The following is a 24857-nucleotide window of genomic DNA, read 5'->3' as shown; positions in this document are numbered from 1 at the left end:
TGTTCTATTTCATTGACTTTCGTTTGATCTCTATTATTTCCTTTCTGGTGCTTACTTTGGGTTTCATTTGCATTTACTTTCCGATTTTCCTTGAGGTGGGAGCTGAGGTCATTGACTCGAGACCTTTCTTATTTTCTACGATAGTCATGTGGTAGTATAAATATCGCCCTCAGGACTGCTTTAATGGCATTCCATGAGTTCCCTTATGTTGCATTTTCATTTTCGTTCAGTTGACAACACTTCCTAATTGCCTTTTTTATTTTTCTTTGACTCATGAATTATTTAGTAGTGTGTTATTTAGATTCCAAACATTTGAGAAATTTCCAAGGATCTTTCTGTTGTTAATTTCTAGCTTAATTCCACTATGGTCAAATAATATAATTTATGTGACTTGAATCCTTCTCAACTAATTAAGTTATTTTTTTATGGCCCAGAACATGGTCTGCACTGGTAAATGATGTGTATTTGAGAGGAGTGTTCTATAAATGTCAAGCAAGTCAAGTCGGTTGGCAGTATTGTTCAAGTCTCCTATGTCCTTGCTGATTTTGTGCCTGCTTGTCTGATTAATTGTCAAGAGAGGGTGTTGAAATCTTTGACCAGGACCAAGGATTTGTCCATCTCCTTTCAATTCTATTGGTTGTTGCTTCATATAACTCTGTCATTCCCTGTAACCAATTGGTGTGTTTGTTTGTTAAAACCAGTTTCTTCAAACTGAGGGTTGCTGGAGGGGAAAGGGAGGTGGAGGGCTGGGGTAACTGGGTGATGGACATTAAGGAGGGCACGTGATGTGATGAGCAATGGGTGTGATATGCAACTGATGAATCACTGAACTCTACCTCTGAAACTAATAATACATTATATGTTAATTAACTGAATTAAAATAAAATAAAATAAAATGAGTTTCTTATAGGCAGCACACAGTGAGGTCTTGCTTTTAAATCCAATCTGACCATCTCTGCCTCTTAATTGGGTTGTGTAGACCATTTATACTTAATGTACTTATCGGTGTGGTTGGGTGTGAGTTAATCATCTTGTTACTTGCTTTCTTATTTGTCTCACCCATTCTTTCTACTCCTTTCCTCTTCTTCTGCCTTCTTTTAAATTCATCAAGTCTTATTTATTCCCTTTTATCTCCTCTGTTGGCTTTTTAGTTGTGACTATTTGTTTTATTTTAGTAGTTGCTTTAAGGGTTTTAGTTTACAGTGTTAACTTATCACAGTTTTTTTTTTTTTTAAGATTTTATTTATTTATTTGACAGAGAGAGAGAGACAGAGAGAGAGGGAACACAAGCAAGGGGAGTGGGAGAAAGAGAAGCAGGCTTCCCGCCAAGCAGGGAGCCCAATGCAGGGAGCCCGACTCAGGGCTCGATCCCAGGACCCCGGGATCATGACCTGAGCAGAAGGCAGACGCTTAACGACTGAGCTACCCAGGCACTCCCACAGTTGGTTTTGGTTGATTTTCTCCTCCTTATGGGTCACGTTCTCCTATTTCTTTGCCTGTTCGATCATTTTTGATCAGATGCCAGACGTTATGAATTTTTCCTTGGTGGGAGTGGGATATTTTTATATTTCTACAAATATTCTAGAGCTTTGTTCTGAAGTGCAGTTAAGTTACCTGGACACAGTTTGATCCTTTCTGGTCTTTTTCCGATTTGTAAGGCAGGTCTGGAGCAAGTGCTCCATTATTTATCCAGGGTTAATTATTCCTGCTACGAGACAAGACATTTCTGAGTACCCGATGCCTCACGAATATTCACTTTTCCAGTCTGTTTGCTGGGCACAGACCCTCTTCCCACCGCTGTGTGAGCAGCAGGCATTGGTCTCTGCAGTCCTTTCCAGTGGCTCTCTTCTCAGTCTTGGACAGTTTCTGCTGAATGCTGGAGGAGCCCCTCAGCATGTCTCCAAGGGTTCTCTCCCTGGACACTCCACAGGTCCTCCATCCTACACCGAGGCCTGGAAACTCTCTCAAGAAAGCAAGCTGGGCAATTGTAGGACCCAACCTGACTGTTTCCCATCTCCCTGGGACCACTGGTATTTACTGCCTAATGTCCACAGTCTTTTTTTTTTTTTTTAAGATTTTATTTATTTATTTGACAGAGAGAGAGGGAACACAAGCAGGAGGAGTGGGAGAGGGAGAAACAGGCTTCCCGCCGAGCAGGGAGCCCAACGCAGGGCTCCATGCCAGGACCCTGGGATGGAGCCCGACGCAGGGCTCGATCCCAGGACCCTGGGATCATGACATGAGCCGAAGGCAGACACTTAATGACTGAGCCACCCAGGCGCCCCTAATGTCCACAGTCTTGAAAAACATTGTTTTATGTATTTTTGTCCTTTTTTTTTTTTTTCTTTTTGGGTTGTTTCAGGCAGGAGGACAAATCTGGCCCCTGTTATTCCATCTTGGCTAGAAGTGGATGTCTGCCTTTTGACAAACATTTTTTGATATATAGAAACTTAAAATTTCCAAGTAATGAAATTTACTGAGCTTTTCCTTTACTTCCCTGATGCTTCCATTGTTTGTGAGCTTAGAAAAATTTCCCCAGCATGAAAGCAGACCAACATGCACCTACATTTCTCACTAGTTTTAATAATTTTTTTTCATACTGAACTCTCTCATTCTCCTGGCATATATTTTGGTATTTGGCATGGAGTGAAAATCTCATTGCCTTTTCTTCTTAACACTCACATCTGATTTTCTCAACCTCTTTTATTAAATATCTTACCACCCCTTTTTCATTGATTGAGATGCTTCAGATGCTTACATATATGTGCTATCATGCTGATAAATACTATAGAATTGGAAGAAATTTTGCAACCGTCAAGAGCAGAGGGTGTGGAGTTGTAATTCACGGTCTACGGTTGAGTCCACCACTTAGTGAGTGGCTGTGTGACCTTGGGACCTGGTGTAGCCTGTTCTGAGCTTCAGTTTGCTCTTTTGGAAAATGCATATGATGAGAACATTTGCCTCTTTGGTCTACTGTGAACATTGCATGAGGCAAAGCAAAAGAAGCTTTGTCAGACCATGGGTCTGCAGGGAGCACTCAGCACATATCAGCTACAATACCTTCACTTTAGAAATCTGCTCTTAATTTTCAAATTTTTCTTAGCTATTCCTGCCTATTTTTCCTCCTCTATGAATTTGAGATTCATCTTGCCAACCACCTCCCCACCCCTGGCTCACCCTTCTCTCCCAAGTACATCCTATTCGAATTTTGGTTGAAAATCTGGCGAACCTATACATTAATTTGGGAAGAACTGATTTTTATAAACTTCTTACTCAAGAACAAATTGTGTTTTTCTCTCTCTCTCATTTTCTTTTTTTTTCAAAGTTCATTTTTATGTTTCTCATTAAACTTTGTCCTTCTCTTCCTACAGACCTTGGACATTCCTAAGAGGGTTATTGCTAAGTATTTTACGCTCTTTTTTGTTTTGTTTTGTTTTGTTTGAGAATAATATTTTTATTCCACTTTATCTTCTTGCTGGTCGTTGCTACAAAATAATAAAAAATGTCTATTTAAAATATGTATTTTGCATCTGGCTACTTTCCCGAGTTCTCTCATTTATTCTGAAAGCTCTTCCGTTGACTCTCTCGGGGCTCCTAGGAATGTGGTAGTTTGGTTTCCTCCTTTCCAGAAGTTATACATCTTATTTCCGTTTAACATCTTTGTCATTGTCTTCAGTTTCCAGCCCAGGGCTGAAGAGTAATGGTAAAAGCAGGCATCCTCATTTGGTTCCTGTCTTGGACTGAAATGCCTTCGTGTTCCACCACCAAGCGTAGATAAAGGAAGTGCTTATTTATAGTTTTCTATAGTTTCTTGAGCCTTTGTTTTGTTCTCAGAAATAAGGATTGATTTTTGGCAAGTGCCCTCCCCCCGATGTTTAACAATTATGAACTATTTAAGATACACCAGAAGGTATAAATAAAAATAGGAAGAACCTGCATCTACCCACCCACCACTTGGCTTAAGAAATAAAACATGATGAACCCTGTCTCAATGCTCTGGGTCGCCCCTTCACAGTAAAATCCCCTTCTCCTGCCTGGAAGGGACTCTTCATCTGCAACGTGTGTTCCTCACATCGAGGCATGGATAATTTGTTTTCATACTTTAAAAAATGTTATGTAAGCAATCTTTTCCTTGTGCAACTTGCTCGTGTTGTATTCTCAAAACGTTGCCAGTGGTTGCATTTAGCTGTAGGTCCTTTCTTTTAACCTTGTGCAGTCCATCTGTGACTATACCATGCTTTACCTAGCTACCGTGCTCTGGATGGGGGCTCGAACTTTCTGTAACTGCCCACAGCGACCAGTGCCCAGAGAGGGACTGACAACCTCCTCGAGCTGACCAGATGTGGCGAGTCGCCTCCACGCACCCCCTCCCGAGCGCCGTGCCGTGCTGGCTGCGGTCAGACCCGTTCTGCCGAACCTGCTCCCCACCTCCCTCCCTCCCTGAGCCCTGAGGGAGGCTCGCAGGCAAGTCTCAGAGCAAGGACCTCCTCCTCCACAGCCATGTTTCCGCCACCACACCGCCGACGCAAGGGTCGCAAAATGTCCTCTGGCGTCACTGTGGGCTTTGGATGTGGTACGCGACCAAGGCTGATGCGTTGTATTTAATTATCGATACCCTTCCTTCTTTTTTAATTTTCTTTCTGGGGCGCGGGGGCTTTTAGGTCAGGGACAGTTTTGAAGAGTCTGGGCCAGTTGTCTAGAAGGGGGTCCCACAGCTGGATTTGTTGGGCGGTTTCTTCACGATTCGAATCAGATTGAACTTTCGGGCTAGAACATGGCTCAGGTGGCGTGTCCTCGGTGCGACCCCTTGCCGGGGGTTACCACTTGCCTAGGGTGCTGCCACCTGCTTGCTTCCCCATTTTCAAGGTACTTTGCGCTTGACAAGTAATGGGCGGGGTGCTGCGTCCACTGCCCAGGGACTGGACTGGGCGCACCGTCCGCACCGTGCAGTCGTTGCCCCAGCCAGTGCTGACCCTCGCCTCCCTCAGCTGTCCCTCTTGTGGCTGCAAAGCGGAGCTTTTCCCAGCCTGTCCTTTGTCACCTGCTTGCAGCAGCCGGTGTGCTCCTGGAAACACGAGCCCCCCTTCCCCTAACCAACATCTGTCCTTTGCCCCCCTCGTGTGCGTGGACTGGCATTTCGTGGCGGCGTGAGGTGGTCTCCTGCTTCCCACCTCCGGTACATTCGCTGACCATCCCGGGCTCCTCTCTGTGAACTCCGTACCCCCTTTGCTCATTTTTCTCTTCAGCGGCTTGTCTTTCTCCTCATGGTGCCCTGAAGTTCCTTACGTACACCCAACACGGACCTGCGTCAGGGATGTGCCACAAATACCCGCTCCTAACACATGGCCTGTGGTCCACTGGGCTCACGGCATCTTTTGCGCAGATGTGGGAAGAGACGGCAGGCCCCAGATGCAGTCCCTTGTCCAGAGCCCACGCCACCAAACTGAGACTTAGTAGTGGCCCAGTGCAGGGATGAGGTGGCAGCTGACAGAGCCCCGCGTCCCCCCAGGCAGCTGAGGCCGCCCTGCCCGCCCACACCCCTCTCCCTGTGCGACCTCGTGCCTTGTTCCCCGGGGCCCCTTCCTGCCGGCTCCACGGCGCTGCCTGAGTCCAGAGCCCCCGCGTGAAGCCAACGAGGCCTTTGGAGCTCGCTCGCTTGGACCCTGTTTTCTAACCCGGAGAGATTCATGTTCTTAAAACTTTCTTTATGCCTGTGGAATTTATCAAACTCTTGTTTTATGGTTGGGAGGTTTTACACCTGGTTTAAGAAATTCCTCTTTTCCAACAGCTTTCCGATGCTCTCCTATAGCTGCTTCCTAAAAGTTGTAATGTTTTCCTTCTCAGATATAGTTCTTCAAACAGGGGGTGGGAGTGGGGGGGCTGATTTTTGGTGGCTGGTGTGAGGAGGTGGTACCCTGTTTTATTTATTCTCAGTGTTGGTCCATCTGCCTCCGCGATACCCCCCTGACAGAGCAGGTGTGCCCGTGGCCCTGCACGTGGGCCTGTCTTCCGTGTCCGTGTCCATGTCCGTGTCTTTCTGGGAGCCGGCACCTCCCCTCACATGGTCTGGGCTGTCCACAGCCCCCTTTCCTTCCCCATGCATGTTAGAATCAGCATGAATTTACATACGTCCTTGTGGGAACATGGTTAAGTTGCCCTGAATTCATAGATTAATTAGGGAGAATGAACACTTTTAAGCTATTACTGCTTTCTCTTAGGGAACATATAACAATCTCCAGGTATTGGTGCTTTTTAGATATTTTCAATAAAGTGATTTTATTATCTCTCTGGTTGTCTTGCACATGTTTTGCTAGATTTATCCTTATTATCATTATGTTTTAACATTTCTGTTGTAAATGATATTTTTAAGCACTGTCCCCTAACTCTCGATCTTTCTGTCTTATGCCCTCGTGTACCCACACGGAACTCTTAATTCTAATAATTCAGAATTGCAGATTTTCTATTTTTTGTAGATAATTATTTGGTTGGGAATAGTGGCAATTTTTTAAGGCACAAGTAGGTAAGACAAAATACTTTTTTCCTTGCCCTCCTATCCTCTTTTTTTTTTTTTTTTTAAAGATTTCATTTATTTATTTGACAGAGAGAGAGAGAGGACATGAGAGGGAGGCGGAGGGGCAGAGGGAGAGAGAGAATCTCAAGCAGACTCAGCGCTGAGCGTGGAGCCCGACATGGGGCCTGATCCCACGACCCTGAGATCATGACCTGAGCCGAAATCAAGAGTCAGATGCCTAACCTACTGGGCTACCCAGGCACCCCTCCTGTCTTCTCTTTTGTTTTTTGGGAAGTTTCTTTTTCTTGACCCAAAGCTCTGGCCCAGGCACCTGGCCGGGGAGGAGGAAGCCGAGGAGGGCACCTTCCTGCCTAACTCTTGCAGCTTTTCCCTGAGGAGGGTGGCGCTTGCTGTAGGTGTTTGGAAGTCGCCTTCCTTGGGTTGAAGAAACTGTCTTCTATTCTTAATTGGCTGAGAATTTTCTTCACAACCTGTGTTCTGTTTCCACTGAGTTCCCCCCAAGCCTCTGCTCCGTTAATGACTCAAGAACCACCGCATTAGAGAGAAGGATGTTGTTTAAAACAATTCTTCGTACTCTTGGTGGCTCAACGTTTTTAAAACAACATCAGTCTATTCACGTTTTGCTCTTCACCTTGAGTCAACGCAGTAAGTCCCGTTTCCCGTGGAGATTGGCCATTTTACGCAGTTTTCAAGAATACCGTCACGAAGCGGTTTCTGATGCGCTTGTCCCAGTAGTTCTGCTTCGGCTACAGCTGTCCTCTCGTTCGGCTCCTCACCCTATTCCTCCTCATCTGGGCCTTCTCCCTCCCGCTTGCCCATGAGGCTGATGCGGGACCATGTCACCAGCCCTTTTGCAAAAAGGATGTTTGACCCTTGAGCTTGTGCATTCACTGGGAATTCCCATTATCTTCTCTTTCCTCATTATTCCCATGCTTCTCTTTCTCTGGGTTTCGGTTTCTGGCTTATTTTCCAATTTCTTGAATTAGATGCTTAACATTAGCATTTGGGGGTCCCTCCCCGGGGTTTTCCATCGGGCCCCCTTCAAGCCCCAGCATCCTGCTGCCGCTCAGCAGAGCCCAGCCTCCCCCAGGTGTGTTCACATTTCTAAACATATGCTAATGAGTTACCTGCCCCCGGTGGGACTTGGCTGCAGAGGGCTGGCCTCGGGCTCCATGTGCTGGGTGCTGGTCTATGGCTGAGGCAACTCCTAGAAGGTGTCACACGTGCTCCCCGTTTGCAGGAACGGCCTTCCACCAAGGCCCGTCTCTCCCTCCTGACTGGTTCATATCCGCCCCCATCACTCTGGTCCTCCTGGCCCGGCAGTAACTGAGATGTGCTTTAAAACCTCCCACTGAGACCCCAGACTTGTTCGTGTTCCCTGTGGTTGGCGGGTGACTCGGGAGCTCACGCCGCTCTGCATCTGCACCACTCCGGGGGGCGGGTGGGGGGCTGGCCCTCCTGCCCCTGTGCTGACCAGCTCCCCAGGGTGCGGGGAGGGGGGATGGGGGCTCCATGGCTCCCACCCGCCGTTCTGTTAAGGTGTCCCCTTTACATTACTGCAGTAAAGGTCAGTGGCCGTTAGGGCACCTGCATACGGGTGTGGCATGTGGAGCTGGGGGTGCACGAATGTGGGGGGCATGTGTGTGCTGGTGAGTTGGTGAGTGTCTGTTGGGCGTGTGGCCCCGTGCGGGATGTGTGTTCATGTGGGGCACGGATATGTGTGTTGGGGCGGGCACACATGTGCATGTGCTCTCTGGGGGTTCACCCTTGTTGTTGGGGTCACACCACCCCATGGCGGACCGCAGGGCACGCTCGCTCTTTCCCTCCACTCTGCAGAGCCTTCCCGGCGGGGCGGCTCCGGACTCTGAAATTCAGCTTCCTCCATGAATACTCCGCTGTGCAAGGCTCTACGTCTTCATCCAATTTTTGTGATTTATATTTTCCATAATTCTGTTTGGTCAGGATTTTCAAATTTATTACACAGTTGTGCACTGTGTTCTCTTATAATATAGAAAGAACGGTCTGTGTTTGCTGAGTCTGCTCTCTTGACACGTGCTTTCCTGCTCCTTTCCTCTGGGGGCGAGAGGCCCCTCCGGCTATGTGCGCCCCCTTGTTCCGGACCCTGCTTCTGCCCCCACATTTCCGGGGGACGCCTGTAAGGTCTCCCACTGTGTTCCCGCTCCCCTCCCCCCAGACCCCTCCAAAGGCAAAGCTCTTCTACCCCAAATTGGCTTCAGAGCAGACTCAGGCGATGGGGGACTGCTCACGGGGGGCAAAGACCCCTGCTGAGGTGGAGAACTGAGGGTCATAGGAGCTTGCAGGGTGGAGGGGACAGATGTGGAAGACACTGGCAGGCCCGGCTACATGCCCTGACCCCTGAAGGGAGTCCCCAGTGTCCCTCAGACCCCCGACCTGCGTTTCTGTCCTCCCTAGCCCACCCACTCAGTCCCCTCCTCCAGTACGCGCCCTCCAGCGCCCCCCATCCAAGAGCCAGCGCACACTTGGTGGAGGGGAGTCTGCCAGCTTTATTCACAGACCCCGGGAGATGGGGGCAGCCAGGACAGAGACGTGGGGGGTGCTCGGGGGTGGGCCCCGCGCCCCCAGGCCTGGGGGCCGGATGCTGCCGCACAGGCTGCACAGGCCGAGGGTCTCTGCCTCTGGGAACTCCTCTGGCTGCTTCACTTCCAGCGCCCGCCGACTTTGCCCTTGGCCGGGGCCCCGGCCTTCTTGCTACTGCAAATGGAAGCAAGTTGATCTTCAGCGGCTGGGTGTTTGGGCCCTCGGCCCAGCCCCTCCTCGGCGCCCGGCAGACCCCCAGCCCTGACAGCTCTGCCCACCCAGGCCGCTATCAGAGCGAAACGCCCAGTCTGACCTCAAAGCTCCGGGCACACATTCCAAGCACCGGCGACTCACCTGTACCTGGCCCGGCTGGGCCTGGGCGCCTTGTGCTGGGACAGTTAGTGTGGTTAGGGGAGGGACCAGCGAGCACAGGACACTCCCTAACCCCTGCCAGGAGCTTGGGTCCAGGGGCCCCACCTCGGGTAGACCCCAGGCCTGCCAGGGAAGCCGTCTCTGCAGATGGCTATCATCGTCCCAGTGACTGTGGCCTGGAAAGAGCCTCCCAGGTCACAGCCTCCTGGGGCAGGAGAGGCTCCGGACAGTCAGCTACCTTGGTCCCTGACTCTTGGCCAGCGGACCGGGCCTGGTAGACTTGGGGCCTGGGAGGCCTCCGTCCGGCCTTCAGTCCCCTGTTAGAGCTGGACCATGGAGTGGGGGGAGGTCAGCACCCTGCAGGGTGGCCATCCTTAGGAGCCTGCCCTGTCTGTCTGACGCCCTCTGCACACCAGGGAGCCAGGAGGGAGTTGGGTGCTGGGTCAGGATGCCATAGGTGGGGAACAGGGTGTGTGGGCCCCAGAAGCCGACCCTTTGGGACGACTTCTGGCTGGAGAAGGCCTTGCAGTTCCCAAGGCTGGCTTCGGGAGAAGCCCTGGCCCCGGTGGTCGTGCCCGTGGTCCGTGTCCTGCAGGGGTCAGCCTGAGTACCCTTACACACATGCACACACGCATGCACACGCGTGCACACACATGGAAGGGCTCTCACAAGGCCCGCATCAGCCGCACACAACAGAGCCCAGGGAGGAGGGAGTCACCTTCACTAGTCCCCCAGGGTGGAGGATCCTAGCCCTGGGAGCAGTAAGGGGGCAGGGGCCAGTGGAGGAGGGAAACCCCCGTCTGAGCAGTCCTGGGGACCCTGCACCGTGTGGGGTGGGGACGGGCTCAGCGACCGGGCTGGGAGGGACACCTCAGGGCAGGTGGAGCCTTTCCCAGCCGCTGTGCTCATGGGTCCCCCAGGCCCCGGGGTGACCTTACGGACAGAGGGTTCATGCTCCGAGGAACCAGAGGCTCCCCCGGGGCTGCAGGGAGACCCAGGACAAAGCCCGGGCTTCTGACAGCCCATGCCAGCTCACTGCTGAGGCGGCTCAGTGTGGAGGTGTCCATGAGCCCCGTCTGGCTCTGCCAGGCTGCCGGGGAGCTGGCCCGGGACCGCCCATGTCCCCGCAGTCTGCCTCCTCCTAGGCTCTGAGGTGAGGAGGGGGCAAGAGGAGGCTGCAGGTCCAGGGGTGCAGGGCCCAGAAATGCGGACTCCAGTGGCCACTGGTTAGTCTTGTTACTGCTCTGCCGAGGGCCGGCTGCCACTGGGACTGGCCAAAATTGCTGGGCCCGGGGTCGGGCAGTGGCGGCCGGCCCCGTGGGGCCACGTGCCCCCCACAGAGCCCGGGGCAGGAGGGCTACTCACTGCTTCTGGGCCTGATCGATGCGGCTCCTGAGGTTGGTGATCTGCGAACAACACAGTGACTTACCTGGCAGGTCCAGGCAGGGCCAGACCGGTTGTGGCCGGCGTGCCCTTCTTCGGTGGAGTCTCGCCGCCTCACCTGGGCCGCCGCGCCCTTACTGTGTCCTGGCTCCTCTGGGTGGAAGACACCAGTCCTCGGCCCTTGAGGTTCTTGCCTCTGACTTACTTTTGGTGGCCCGCGCTGGAGACCCGGGCCAAGACACACAGCAGCTCTGGAGCTGGCCACTCACCTGCAGCCTGTGGCGGGATGCGGGGCGGGGGCATGGGGAGGGAGGCGAGGTTGGCAGAGCCCCTGAGTCTGGTGGCTGCTGAGTGACCAGCCCTGCGGTCCCCTGGCTCCCTCCTCCTGACGGCCCGGGCAGAGAGGCTCAGGGGAAGGCAAGGCCCTTCCCCCACCTGCCAGCAAGGACAGCAGGTCAGCCTCAGTAGCCACGGGCTGCAGGTGTTAGGGAGGAGGGGGAGGCCGGAGGCCGTGCCCGCCGCCGCCATCCGCAACGAGCCGGGTTTGCCATGCGAGAGGCTCACCGTGCATTGCACACCACGAGCCTGGTCCAGGGTGGACTCTGCCTACTTACAACTTGGCCAGTATCTCCACTCTGGCCCGCATATTCATGATCTAGAAAGACCAAGATGGTTAACAGGCTGGGCGGGTGGCTGAGGCTTCGGGGCCTTGCTGTGTGCTGGGCTAGCCCAGGCCTGGGCCCTCGTGGCCCTTACAGCCCCCCGGGGACCCACCATGGGTCGTGCACACGTGTGTCAGGAAGCAGTGGGTCCCTGATTCAACCCCATGGACCCACTTCTGCAAGCCAGCCCTCCAATCCCAGGGGACCATCGGGAGAGGGCAGCGCTGTCCCTGAGCCTGGACACTGCGGAGCTGCAGGGATGTGTGTGCTCTGGGGGTGGGGGGCAGCCCCAGGGCCGGTTGGATGGTCCTCCTCCTGGTAGAGGTGAGCAAACAGGCACAGAAGGACCAGGCGAATTGCCCTAGGGCACGGCTCTTGAGAAGGAGCCAGGAGTCACTGGACACCCTTTGTCTTGGTGGCCTGTAGGGACGGCCACGGGAGATGCCCCTCAGGTGTGAACTGTCTTCCACCAGGGACCCTGGAGGACGCTGAGGGGTGGGGGCCGTGCCTCTGATGGGGAAGCGGGAGGTGTCTGAGTCTGCACAGAGCAGGCTGGTTACCAGGATGGCACCGTCTCCCCAGGGCCCGAAGGGCCTCCGAGGGGACAGTATCTGCATAAGACTGCTGTTCTGAGTTGTGAGCCCCTCCCAGGCAACTCTAGGCAGCCACCCCCCACATGACCCAGTCCCAGACCCCTTTCCCAGCTGCCGAGTGGGGATGCGTGACGCCCTTCTGCCTGCTCTGGCCGAGGAAGGGACAGCTCGGGGACCGAGCCCAGGACCCCCAGGGACTCTGAGGAAGCAAATGTCTTTGGCGGGCACGGCTGGGACCTGGCTTTGCAGAGAAGGCTGTGAGGGAGGCCACCCCGGTGCCCGAGAAACCTACTGCTACCCAGGGTGGGCTTTCCACAAGCCCCAGGCAATTCGGGAACTGGACCCCGAGGCTGCTCAGCCCTCTGCTCTCCCTTGCGGCCCTCAGAGCAGGGCCGATTGCTTGGGGGCATGGAGGCGGGCTCAGAGGGTGCCCCCAGCCACAGTCTCTGTCAGGGTCCATGGGGACAGCCAACATGGGCTTCTCAGGGCCGTGGCTGTGGGGACTTGGGGAGGCGGCGGCTCCCGGTGGGCGGCCGAGCTGCAAGGTGTCTGCACTCACATCATATTTCTGGCGCTTCAGCTTCTCCCCAAACTCGAACTTGTCGGTCTCCAGTTGGTAGAGGGTGTCCCAGAGCTCCTTGGCCTTGTCCCTGGGAGGGTGGCAAAGGTGCAGCTTGGCTGGGTAAGCCCTGGGAGGCAGGGTCCAGGCCACCTGCGGTCCCCCTCCGGCCACCATGGAGAGCCAGCCCAGCGGCCTCCCGGGAACCTCCGAGAGCTGCTGCCCCTGGGCCGCGACACCTGCCTACCTCAGCTTGTCCTCGCCGAGGTGGTCGATGTTGAGCGGCTTGCGTCTCTCTGCTAGCACCTTCTTCTTCATCTCCCGGGCGGTCTGCTTCTTGCCTCTCTTCTGGTCGGCCTGTGGGGCACAAGCAGAGGGCCCTGGCCTCAGGAGGGGAGCACCGCACAGCTCAGTGGCGGTGGCTGGGGGTGCAGTCGGAGGTCATGGCTCCGAGGGCCCGTGCTCACCTTGGCCAGGTAGCTGCTGTAGTTGGCGCCCATGGAGGACAGGGCCTTCTTCTTCTTCAAGTCGTCCTCGGCTCTCCTCTTGGCATCCTCCTCCTCCCTCCGGGCTTTCTCTTCCTGTGGAGACCCCGTCCCCAAGGCCCTCAGTGCTGAGCCGGGGCAGCCCCCGTGCCCCGGGCAGGCTTCCAGGACCCACCCTGGGCTTAGCACTTTCTGCAGGGTCTGCAGGACATGGGGAACTTAGCCAGGGTCTCTGGTCCCTGACCGGTGTCAGGGGGATGCTCAGGAGGAGGACAGGGAATCTGCTCTGGTCACTGGCTTGGGGTCCGGGGTAGGAGAGGGGACATGAGCCTCACCGCCAGTCTGTTCTGGCGCTCCTTCTCCTTCTCGGCGCGGATTCTCTGCTGCTCAGCTCTCTCCGCACGGCGCTTCTCCTGCGGCCGGAGGAGCAGCTCAGCCCAGCCTTGCCAACCCCAGCGCCCCCCCACCAGAGCGCCTGGTACCTCCACCCCCACCCGCAACTGCCCCAACTCACTATCCTCTCCTTGAGGGCAATCAGCTCCTCTTCCTCCTTCTTCCGTGCTTCAAAGTGGCTGTCAATGAGCGCCTGGAGCTCCATGAGGTCCTTGTTCTGACGCTTCTTCTGGATGTCCTGTGGGTGCAGGAGGCCCCTTCTCTTGAACCTCATCTTGCCTGGCCCACCGTGCGGCAGGCAGTCCCTTCCTGTGTTCCGGCAGGGACACCCTGCCTCCTCTGGCCACTGCAAACTCTGAGGGTGGCCAGGGACCTTTCGCCCTTGCCATGTCCCCATGGCTGCTGCCCTCCTGGGGGCCAGAGGCTGCCCGATCCCTTAGCTCCAGTGTAGGAATGGTGCCCTCCCCATGGGTGAGTCTAGGCCCTGCACAGCCCTGAGGTCATCAGCAACCCTGGGATGGACTGGCTCTGGCTTGGCTCTGTTGTCATCCCCAGAGATGTTCTGCATGGGCCAGACAGAGAGGGAACTGGTGAGTGAGGTACTTTGTTAAATAGATGGATGGATGGATGGGTGGATGGATGGGTGAACAGATGGGTGTGAATAATGGATGGATGGACACATGGATAATGGGTGGAGGGATGATGGATGAATGGATGGATAGGTGGATGGATGGGTATGGATAATGGATAGATGGATACATGGATAAATGGATGGATGGATGATGGATGGATACATGGATAGATGGATGGATGATGGATGGATGGATGGATGGATGGGTGGATGGATGGATGGGTGGGTGGGTGGATGGGTGGGTGGGTAGATGGATGGATGATGGATGAGTGGGTGGGTGGATGGATGATGGATACATGGGTGGGAGAGAAGGGAAGACAGATGTCTCACACTGAGGGAGTTTCCTCTGGTCCAGAAATAAATTAAGGCAGAATTGCCTGCAACCAGGAAGTGCTAGTTCTGGCTGCTTGAGAGCAGATGACCTTCACAGGTCTGGAGCCTGAAGGCTAGGGGTTGGAGGGTGGAGGCCGTGTTGATCCGGGTCCCATAAACTTACATCAAAGTCTACTTTCTCCCCTTCCGGGATCTTAGGAGCAGTGAGTCTGAAGAAGAGAGAGGCTCGTGAGCAGGGGCAGGTGGAGACCCTACCAGGGTTCTGGCCCTCCTGCACTCCCACCTGGGCACCCAGCTGAGGACACACTGCCTGACCTTTATTCTAGTCAGATGTATAACCCACTGTCCCCACGGTGGCCGAACCCCTTTGAGAAGGTTTCAGTCTCTTCATGTCCCTCTGTTTTGCCAACATCTGGACATCGAAAGGGCCATTTCAGCCCCATCTGTCCAGGAAGGGCACTCTCCCTTTTGTTCTCAAACGAAGAAATGCAGCTAGGCCAGGCCAGAGGCAGGCTGGTCACCGCAGGCCCCCGAGGGGTGTTGGTCTCTGTGGCCAGGAACAGCTGTCTTGACCCTTTGCAGGTCTCCGACCCCTCCTGAATCTTTCTTTCTGGGGACCCAAAGGAAGGGGCCTGAGCAGAAAACAGTTTGGGGAAGAAATGAGACCCCCGGATCCGGCCGGCCATAACCCGCCATCAGCCGTGGGCCCGGCCCCCATGCATTCCAGATGGAGCAAAGAGTTAAAACAACAACAAGGTTTTTCAAAACAAGCCACAGAAGAACGTGGAACTGAATATGGACCCAAGTGCTGGAACGGGAGAGGCTTTCCTAAGCTCAGAAGCACCAGAAGGTCCCACTAGGGGAAAGATAGCCAGACGACTCCACGCAAATGAAAAACTTATGTATGTGAAAAAAAAAAAGCAAAAATTGAAAGGGGAAAAAAAAACCCAGCCCAGACTAGAAAAATATTTTCAGCAAGCACAGAGAAGACTTATATCCTTGTGCAAACCGATGGCTGAGAGCACGTGGAGACGTCTCTGCCGTTAGATAAATGGGCAGGAGGCGCGCGCTGCCAAGTCTCGGGAAGAAAGGCGGCCAGTTAGCAAGCACGCGGGAAGGCGCTCCTGGAGCCATCCGAGGCGTGCGGACCAGAGCGGCCCTGAGAGGCCCCCCTCATCCATCAGTGTCCCTGGGCGCAGCGGCGGCGTGGGGCACAGACCCGCTCACGTCCACGGCGGAGCCTGCACTGGAACGGCCCCCGTGGAAAGCAATTTGGCAGCAGACGTCAAAAGCCTGAAGAACGTTCATACTCTTTGACCCAGTAATTCCAGTTCTGGGAATGTGGCCTAGGGAAATAACCCGAAAGACAGAAAATGCTTTCCACCCAGCATTATTTATGATAGTAAAATATTGGGGAAGGCCTTAATGTCCTGCAGAAGAGGAACGGTTAGAAAAATTATGGTTTGTCCAATTGATGGAATATTATGTGGCCATTCAAAATATTTAAGAAGACTATGTAAAAACACGGAAAAATACTTATGAATAGTGCTAAATTTTAAAAAAGCAGAATTGAAGGTTGTATAGACAGTACGATGTTTGAAAAACAGCTCAGAGTTTAAATCTTTTTTTCCGAGCCCTACGCACGGAAAGAGGAGGAAGAAGTAGGGCTTTTATTCCTCCCTGCGCCTTCCCGCAGTCTGGCTGGCGGGCTGGGAGAGTTATAGACGGTTTTTTTTTCTTCATTGGACTTTTACGTATTTTCCAAATTTTCTTTAATGAGGTGTTTTATTTTCATAATGAAAACACAAACATTTTTTTAAAACTAGAAAATATCTGGGACCCAGCAGTGTTATTTAAAATTGCTGAGAAATAAAAGTGCAGGGGATGGGAGCGTGCTGGCCGGACCCCTGACGCGCCGCAGTGCCCGCGGACCCCCGAGGGCGTCCCACGCGGGAGCACAGCCCGGGCGCGCTGGTGCAGGTCCGGCCGGACAGCGCCGGGCACAGGAGGGACACTCAACGGGACCGGGGTGGGGAGTCACGCACTGTGCGCTTACAAGTACTCGTTGAACACAGGAAAGTCAGAATCGTCCGGTTAAAAAACAAAATCTCTGAAATGCTCACAAGTGGGTAAAACGCGGGAAAGACCCTCCAGATGAGGACGACGGTGCCCCAGAGGCCCCAGGGCTGTGAAAGATGGCGGGTCCACTGGTGGTTCTGTTCTGAAGGGGCCACGGGGGCGAGACCCTCCCTCCACCCACCTCTCGGGGCCGCCTCTCGGCTAGGGCCTGGGGGGTACCCCACGGCAGGCCGGCAGCCACGGGGGACCAGGCAGCCCCCCTCTCTGTCCCATCTCCCCCAGCCCCACCCCCCATTCTTCGTGGGCCCCCCACCTCCTCCTGCAGGGAGTCCTCCTTGCCTACACTGGACAGTAGGGCACAGCCACACCCCGCTGGGCCCCCAGAGTTCATCTCTGCTCCTTGCTGGGAAGAAGCGCCCTGGTGAACTCTGCTCCCTACCTGTGGGGGAAGGTACCAGCCGCCCCAAATAATCCCATTTTCATCAGGGGCTTTCGTCAGACGCCTAGAGCTTTAAATACCAAATCAAGGAGCAAAGATGCGGCCACTTTCTCTCAGGGGTTCGGGGGTGCATCCCCCACAGAGCCCAAATGCGTTGTCTTCTGTGGGACCCCAGTTTCCCAGGTGACCTTGGTCCTTGTCCCCCAGCCCCGCCAGCGTCCAGCCCTGCCCAGGCCCCACACTCACCTGGGTCTTGGCTTCTCCTCTGGCCACCACGGCGCCGGCATGGGGAGAGGGAAGAGAAACCCGGTGAGTGGGGTGGTCCCCTCCTGCCCACAGGCCCCTGGGGGCACCCCCGCCTGGGGGCTGGGGGCTCCCGCCTGCACGCCCACCTGCTTCTCCCTCTCCAGCTGAGCCTACCAGCCATGCTCCCATCCTGCCAGCAACAGGAGAAGGTCCCTGTGGGCTCCCAGGAGGAGAGCTCAGGGCGCGTGGACCAGGACGTGGCCAGAAGGGGGAATGCGGGACGAAGGAGGGATTGTAAGCCAGAGGCACAGAGTCCTCAGGGGCCAGGCAGGGCAGGAGGAAGGAGGAAGGAAGGTGGTCTGACGGGAGGGGGCAGGGATGGGGACTGAGGGGGAGGGGAGGATGCACCCCTTGCCCAGGCCCTTGGTCTGCAGGCCGGTCCCCACTGACCGCCCCACTTCTGTGTGGGGCAGAAGCGTGCGAGCCCTGGGCTGCAGAGCCCCGTGGCGGACGCCCTGTGGGACAGCCAGGCCTGACCCCGGGAAAAGGGAAGAAAAACAAGGCAGGTGAGGGAGAGGGGTGGGGAGCCAGGGGGTCCTCTCCATCTCAGGGTCTGTCCAGACACAGCCCGGACCCTCAGGTCGAGCGTCCCGCAGCGGGCCGTGGGGCCCAGGCTAGATTGCCCCCGAGGGTGAAGGCGCTCCTGACCTCCCTGCAGAACCTTAAGAGGCTGCTCTTCCTGAGGCTGGATGGGCCCCCCAGCTCTCCCTCCACCACCCCCTGGGGCCTGCCGTGTGGCGGTCCACGCAGGCCTCCAGACCTGAGACGAGCCCCCGCCTGCCTGCACGATCCTGGCTGCCCTCACGTGGGGGTGCTTCCTCTGACCACCCCCACCCTCAGGCCTCAGAGAGGTCCTGGCTGGCTGGGTCACAGCCTGGGGTCCGCACAGCCTGGCAAGGTCTTGTCCTCAGCCCTCGGTCTCCGCCCTGGGCCCTTGGCCTATCTGAACCCAAGGAGGCCTGGCTGAGAACATGTGTTGGATCTTCCGCACTCCGTCCTCTGCCTGAGGCAGCCCGGGGAAGGGGGCTGGGGGGCTGCTGTACGTGCACTGGGTGTGGCCCCTCGGCTCCCTTCGGCTCGGGTTCCCCTGGGTGCTCAGGAGCCCGCCCCATGCCCACTGACAGCACTTTGGCCATTTAGCAAGTGGGCTTGATGTCACCCTCTCCCTGCACCTTGGGGGGGGGGCTGTGAGCATGGGGAAACGGAGCAAGAAAAGGGGGTGCTTTGGGAGCAGGAACCTGACAGAGGGGCAGAAGGAAGGCTTGGTGGGGAAGAGGGGCGCCCCTGAGGTGTGCTTGCCTTCTCTGGGGGCCTAGTTGGAGCGGCTCCCGGGTGCAGGGGGGTGTGGGGGGAGGCCGAGAGCAGGAGAGGGAGCCCGTGGAAGGAGGGGCCACGCTGCAGACCTCCTGGTGCCCCCCCCACCCCCCCACCATCTGCCTGTCTGCCTCGGCCTCAGGGTGCCCTGCTGACCGTGGGCCCCTACAGGCCTGCAGCCCCCTGGACACCTCTACCTGCACGGCCGAGCATCCGCCGCCCCACGCGGGGGCCAGCACGCCCCTTCATCGTGCAGGCGGCCTCTCTGGGGCCCAGGAAGGGAAGATACTCTCAGGCTTGTGCTCGCGGTTCAGGCCCAGCCCGGAGGCCCCCGCGGCCCCACCGAGCGGAGGGGCCAAGAGCTCCCTGACTCGAACCTGCGAGTCCCCTGCCCCCGCCCAGGCACGGCCCACCCAGGGGCCTCCTCACGCCAGGGCGTGCCTGGCTGCAGCCCAGGTGGTGGGTGGGATGCGGGACCTGACTGATTGCTCTTTTGCACGCAAGGCCCCTGGCTGTTCCAGGTCGCTGCCGTAATGCCTCGGGCCTCAGCCTGACTTTCTGCTTCACCCCACTTGGCCCTCCACCCTCGCTTCAACCTCACCCCTCCTGACTCCCCCTCTGACGCGCTATCCGGGGCAGGGTGGAGGCGTCTGCCCTGTCTCTCCTCCTCTGCTCTTCTCCACCCGGCCCTGTGCGGTCCAGAGGGTCTTGGTGGACCTCAGCACCCTCCTCCCAAGGCCAGCACCCTCTCGGGCCATGGGCTCTGCACTCGGTGTTGGGGCTGGCTGCCCCCACCTTCCTGCTGGTGGCCCCAGAAGGGCCTCATCCCCACACCCCCGAGGGGTGTGCGCCGGGGGGCCAGGAGGAAGACTGCACCCAGACCCAACCTTTCCCACCGTGTCCCCAGCCCATGGGAAGGTGGTGGGAGTCAGGCAGGGAGCAAGGCTGGGGGGAGGAAATGTGCAGGGATGTGCTCGGGGGCGGGGACGTACCTTCTTGGACCTCCTCTGCAGGCAGAGCACAGTGGGGCGGGGGAGAGAGAAAATCAGCCGTGAGCCTGGGCAGAGGCTGAGGGCAGGGGCGGTGGGAGGGGGCAGAGGTGGCGGGGTCTGAGCAGAGCCACACTGTGAGTAGGTTACACGGGGCCCCTCTTGCTCCTGCGTGTGGCCTGGGCGCCTGCTCATAGCCACACGTGGTCACTCGTGTGCATGGGCACCCACACGGGACTGAAGTCATGGCACATACCTGGTTCGTGGACTTCATGGGGGAGGGAGGGCCACGGAGCAAGAGGTCAAAGGAGGAAGGATCCGAGGTTAATGGAAACACCGGTCGCCATTCGGGAGGGTCAGTGGCCGAGGGCAAGGGGCAGGGAGCATGCGGGAAGCCAGTGAGACACGGTGAGTGTTGGTGGGCATCGCCGGCCCCAGATCCTGTCCCTGCCTCGCTGACCTGACGGGGAACTGGGGCTCAAAGGTGGACTTGTGGGGGGAAGGGGTCCCCACCTGTCCTCCACCCCCCAGGAGGGACTGGCGGGGGCTGACAGGCTCTGGCTGCGGCCTGGTACGGGGACACAGGAACCAGCAGGGCAGGGCCCACAGCCCAGGGGAGCAGGCCCAGAGGGCACCCCACTTCTTGCCCCCGCTGCCCTTGTCTTGGCCTCCAAGGGCACACGGACACGGGCACCCACCTCGGCTGCTCTGCCCACTGATCAGATCGCAGGCTCCCCAACCCTCTCATCGTCCCCCAGGATCCCGAGGAGGGGCCCACGGGGCAGGTCTCTGGGCATGGCCAGGGGACGTCCCTGCTGGGGGCTGATGGGCTGTTTGTCCATCGCCCCGTGCTCACCTGCCATCTGACCTGGTGCCCTGACCTAGTCAAGGGGTCAGATTCAGCCGCAGGCTCTCAGTTCCCCACCCTGGGCCAGAGGCCGAGTTTCAGGGCTGGCGAGGCCAGGCCCGTCCAGCAGTCCCCCCACCAACCCAGTCTCCCTGTGCTGGGTTCATGAGTCCCATTTGCAGCTCAGCCTGAGTCAAGGGAGTGCCTGGCCCTCAGGGACCCCCCTCCCACTCTGGTCAAGCATTGGCCATGGTTAGTGGGTGATGTTAGGGCCACATGTGGGAGTCCTTTGCTGGCTGGCACCTCGCTGCCTCCCTGCCCTCTCCCCCACCCTGCGTGGGCTCCAGCCAGGCCCTGGGCCCCACATGGGGATCAGAAGTCCTGTGTCCTCATACCTTCTTCATGGACTTCTGCAGGTGGAGGAGCACCAGGTGTGCAGGCAGCAGGAGGAGAGAGGAGAGGTTAGGCCAGGAGCACACAGCACATCCTTAGGGGGTGGGGGCACGCTGGGCGGGGGGGCGGAGAGTGCTGAAGATACCTGTGGGGGCTGGGGTCCTGGACCCCGCTTACCTTCCTCCTGGGCCTCTTCTGAGGTGGGAGCAGCGGGAGGGAGAGAGGAAACAAGGACAGTCATTTAGGGGTACACCTGGCGTGGTGGGGAAAGAGACCAGTCCCCCAGGAGAAGGGGTAACTGGCGCTCCGGGCTGGAGGTGGGGAGCCCTGGAGACCTGGGCCTAGACCCTGCCTCTGTCCTGTGACCACCCCTGGGACCCCAGGGCTCAGGCTTCTTGCTCCCTCCTTGGGGCCTAGGCCCCCCAGATGGGCCTTGGGACCCGCCGCCTGCCTGCCCGCCCCCACACGGGGGTGTCTTTGCGGGACGGTCTAGCCAAGTCCTGTTCCGCGGGTGACGGAAGTGAGGACAGGGGACGAAATCCACTGTGGTAAGAAAAGCCTGGGAGGGTCCAGGCAGGCGACGCGGTCTCTGCGCATGCCCGAGGTGATGTGGACGCTGAGGGTCTTGGAGGAAACGGGGGCAGGGGACCCTTCATGTCCTCCACATGGTCTTCCCTGGGGAAGGGGCAGCTCCCCAGGACCACGTGGCCTGCTCAGAAGTGAGTTTTTCCACCTTTTCAGCACAAAAAAGAAATGTTTTGCTCACGTTGTTAGGGTAGCCAAGTGTTTTCAAAATATTTCCAAAACACAGCACCCAGCACACCTCACAGCTGGGCTCTGCCTGGTGAAGTTGCGTGAACGCTTCCCTGGGCCTGAGCGCGTTCCAGGGATTTTGGAGGAGCACCCACCCGGGCTTGAGAGCCGCCTCTCCGCGCGGTTCCCAGGTGCAGCAGCTCCCCTGCGCCCCACACCTGCCCGGGCACGACCGGGAGACTCCCACAGACGCCAGGCCGTGCGAGGGAGGGGTCTCCAGATGAGCCCGGAGGTTACGGCCCCAAGGCGGGGATGCTGAGAGACACGGGGACACAGAGACAAGGGAGGGAGAGACAAGCGGGGTCCACACAGCCGGCCCTTGATATTAATGAGGGTGAGTCGCAAAGCACACGTCAGGTCTGTCCACACAGCACTACCGGGACAGGTATAATGAACGATTAACAAGTGTGTCTATTAGTGGATGAAGATGTGGGAGATTAGAGGTGACAGCAAGTGGTCATTAATGATGAGGAGGATGGGAGTCCAAGAAGCCCAGTGGGGGTGAGGCCACGTCCTGAGCTGAGTGGGGCGGCCTGGGTCAGGGTGGGGGGCATGTGGGGCCGCCAGGATTACCTTCTTCCTCGTACTGCTCTGCAATGGGACAGAACACGGGAACCGTATTAGCGGGTGGCCCTGGAAGCCAGCTGCCCCACCCCCGAACCACCGAGGAGGGGGCCTGGGAGGCTTGGGCTCTGGACACCCTGGGAATCCTGCCGGGGCAGGGGGCGGGGGCCCAGGTCCCCCTGGGAGAGCGTGGCGAGGCCGCCAGCCCCAGAAGCCCTGGCCCGAACGCTGCCCTGGACAGCTCTGCAGGGCCTGCTGGGCGTACAGGGGCAGGGTTCAGATGTGACCACATCTTGGGATTGTCCTGGGAGGAAGAGGGGGCCCCGAGTGCAGGGGCAGGAGTGGCGAGCCCATGTTCAGAGCGGGTCGGTCTAGCGCCCACTGCAGCCAATGTGGCAAAACTCGGGCTTCCCACCAGGGCTTCCCAAGGAGAACCGTGCTGTCAACGGCCTTACGGGCTCGTCTCATGTGTGACTTGTCCCTGAGGGTGGACGGAGAGGGAGAATCATTTGACACTTACCCTCGACCTGTTCACTGTTGGGGCCGGGGGTGGGGGGAGAGAGAGAGAGAGAGAGAAGGGCTGAGTTGGGCTTTCACTCTGTGTCTCCTGAGACCGCGGGTCCCCTGGCCTCTGCACACAGCCCAGGTCCAGGGGGCCCGCGCAGGGCGTGTGGCTGCCAGGACTGGTACTCACACTTCCTCGTCCGACATGGTGGCGGGACTGTTTCTGTGGGGGAAGGAACGCGACCAGAGTCAGAATGGCCTTGGTCTAGCAGTGCTGGAAGGGGTGAGTGTTGGGCTCCTAGGGCTGGGGGTGTGAGGGGACATCCAAGGACAGGGTGGAGGCCAGCTCTCCGGCCTGGGATGGGCCTCCTCCGCAGCCCCCACCCCCAGCCCTCCTTGCTGGACTCTGATCCCTCCCCGCCCCCCCTTCCTGCCCTGGCTCCAGCCTGGAGCTTGGAATCTCGGGGCTGGACGGGATGTTGGAAGGTCGTGGCGTCCACCCCCACCCAGGGCAGACATCCTCTCTATAGCATTCCCCGAGGAGGGTCATCCAGAATGCACGGTGCTTGTCCAGACTGTTTTGGACAGCAGAGAAGTCCTGCCGATGTGGCTCGAAACCTGCTTCTTGATGGTCTCTGCCTTTGGGCCGAGGTGGTTGGGGGTTCGCCGGGAGCCCCTAGGTGACAGAGCCCCACTCCCCCAGTGGGCGTGCTGAACCTTCCTGGGTCTTCGTGCCTCACCATCCCCATGACAAGCGCTCCTGGTGTGAGCCCAGAGCTCCCTTCCCCAACTGATGGTTTCCTGCAGGGACCCCACATTCCCCTATGAGGGTGCCCTGGGAGTCCCCCACAGCCCCTGTGCAGTCCCCTCCCCAAAACCACAAGGATGCATGAGCCATTCTCCTTGTCTCCCCCCACCCCCACAGAGCAGACTGGGCCCCGAGCTCATGGGGCCGGGGTCTGGGCTGTTTCTCTGCGCATCCCCCAGCCGGGGCCCTGAGCAAGAACTGAGTGGACAGCCCCATCCGGCCGGCCCCTCTCAGCCTGCTTTCCCAGGCCCCGTGGATGCTCTTGAATTTGTCAACGTCTGCAGGGAAGCTCTGTGCCCGGGCCCGGCCGTACGTATGCAGGTGCGGCCGGCACCGGGCCAGCGCGCTCGGGGACGCTCGTTCCGTGAACTGGCCCCCGCACACGCCTGAGGGGCCCCGGGGCTTGACACACGGCGTTCAGGACAACATATCGCAGCTTAGTGGAAGACACAGTAGTTGTGCCCCCCACCCCCCGGGAGCTTCGTATAAGAACACAAGCTCATGGGGCGCCTGGGTGGCTCAGTCGTTAAGCGTCTGCCTTCGGCTCAGGTCATGATCCCGGGGTCCTGGGATCGAGCCCCGCATCGGGCTCCCTGCTCCGCGGGAAGCCTGCTTCTCCCTCTCCCACTCCCCCTGCTTGTGTTCCTGTTCTCGCTGTCTCTCTCTGTCATATAAATAAATAAAATCTTAAAAAAAAAAAAAAAGAACACAAGCTCATCATCTAAAGATGCATGTACCTCACATCGCCAAGGTGGGAACGGCTTTCTGACGCCTCTGTCCAGAATGTTAATTTTCCCAGAGCAGTTTAAGCTCCGTGCAAAATTAACCCCCAGATCTCTGCTCCCCCACCCCAGCCCAAGAAACGGCTCTTTCCTGAAAGAGGACTCTGCTGCCCCCTCAAGTTAGAGCCTCCCGCCTGTGTGCAGCTGGGGGTCTCAGCCTCCTCGTGGGCCACTCTCTAGGGTGGGAGGGTCAGTGAGAGCCTGGGGCTCCCCTCGACCCTGGCAGGGCCCTACACCTGTCAGCAGCCTCAAGAGGGGGCGGCTGTGGCCTGAGCCCAGGGGCTGGTTATTTTTAAGAAGACAGTGGCAGCTGGGGTGTCCAGAAATAGGCACCCAAATTAGCCAAGACACCTCTGCCCAGAAACCCAAGACGCGGGGAGGGGGGCTGTGAGGGGAGCCGCCGGCTCAGGTCTCCTCCTGGCCAGCTCCCCAGCCCCCGGCCCCCGCAGGTGTCCCAGGCCCGCCAGAGCTCCTGCATCTTGCTCTCCCGCCTTCTGGGCTGTAGTCCAAGGGCGGG

General features: G+C 57.5%; 1 protein-coding gene across 10 annotated transcripts in view; it reads right to left on the bottom strand.

The window, feature by feature from the left end:
• Window positions 1–9037: 9037 nt before the first annotated feature.
• The window catches only part of TNNT3 (troponin T3, fast skeletal type), a 17047-nt gene continuing 1227 nt past the window's right edge, over window positions 9038–24857 (bottom strand). Inside the window, exons 2-17 of one of the 10 annotated variants that reach the window (XM_081797581.1) lie at window positions 22941–22973; window positions 22767–22780; window positions 22256–22273; window positions 21047–21064; window positions 20872–20886; window positions 19886–19897; window positions 19633–19647; window positions 17267–17285; window positions 14666–14711; window positions 13660–13776; window positions 13481–13558; window positions 13128–13241; window positions 12908–13017; window positions 12661–12751; window positions 11461–11501; window positions 9038–9265 (exon numbers count right to left, since the gene is read on the bottom strand). In XM_081797581.1, coding sequence (XP_081653707.1) covers window positions 9211–9265; window positions 11461–11501; window positions 12661–12751; window positions 12908–13017; window positions 13128–13241; window positions 13481–13558; window positions 13660–13776; window positions 14666–14711; window positions 17267–17285; window positions 19633–19647; window positions 19886–19897; window positions 20872–20886; window positions 21047–21064; window positions 22256–22273; window positions 22767–22780; window positions 22941–22957 — 780 coding nt within the window. In that variant the 5' untranslated portion in view covers window positions 22958–22973 and the 3' untranslated portion in view covers window positions 9038–9210. Of the gene's footprint in view, window positions 9266–10828; window positions 10870–11460; window positions 11502–12660; window positions 12752–12907; window positions 13018–13127; window positions 13242–13480; window positions 13559–13659; window positions 13777–14665; window positions 14712–17266; window positions 17286–19632; window positions 19648–19885; window positions 19898–20871; window positions 20887–21046; window positions 21065–22255; window positions 22274–22766; window positions 22781–22940; window positions 22974–24857 lie in introns of all 10 variants that reach the window. The other 9 variants (XM_081797580.1, XM_081797582.1, XM_081797584.1 and 6 more) reach the window with 9 other exon arrangements.

The sequence above is a fragment of the Leptonychotes weddellii genome, chromosome 11 (genome assembly GCF_054177405.1).
Source record: "Leptonychotes weddellii isolate Sample4059 chromosome 11, ASM5417740v2, whole genome shotgun sequence".
Taxonomy (NCBI): Eukaryota; Metazoa; Chordata; class Mammalia; order Carnivora; family Phocidae; genus Leptonychotes; species Leptonychotes weddellii.
The sequence above is the reverse complement of the archived record's forward strand: the minus strand, read 5'-3'. Positions and strand labels throughout refer to the sequence as shown.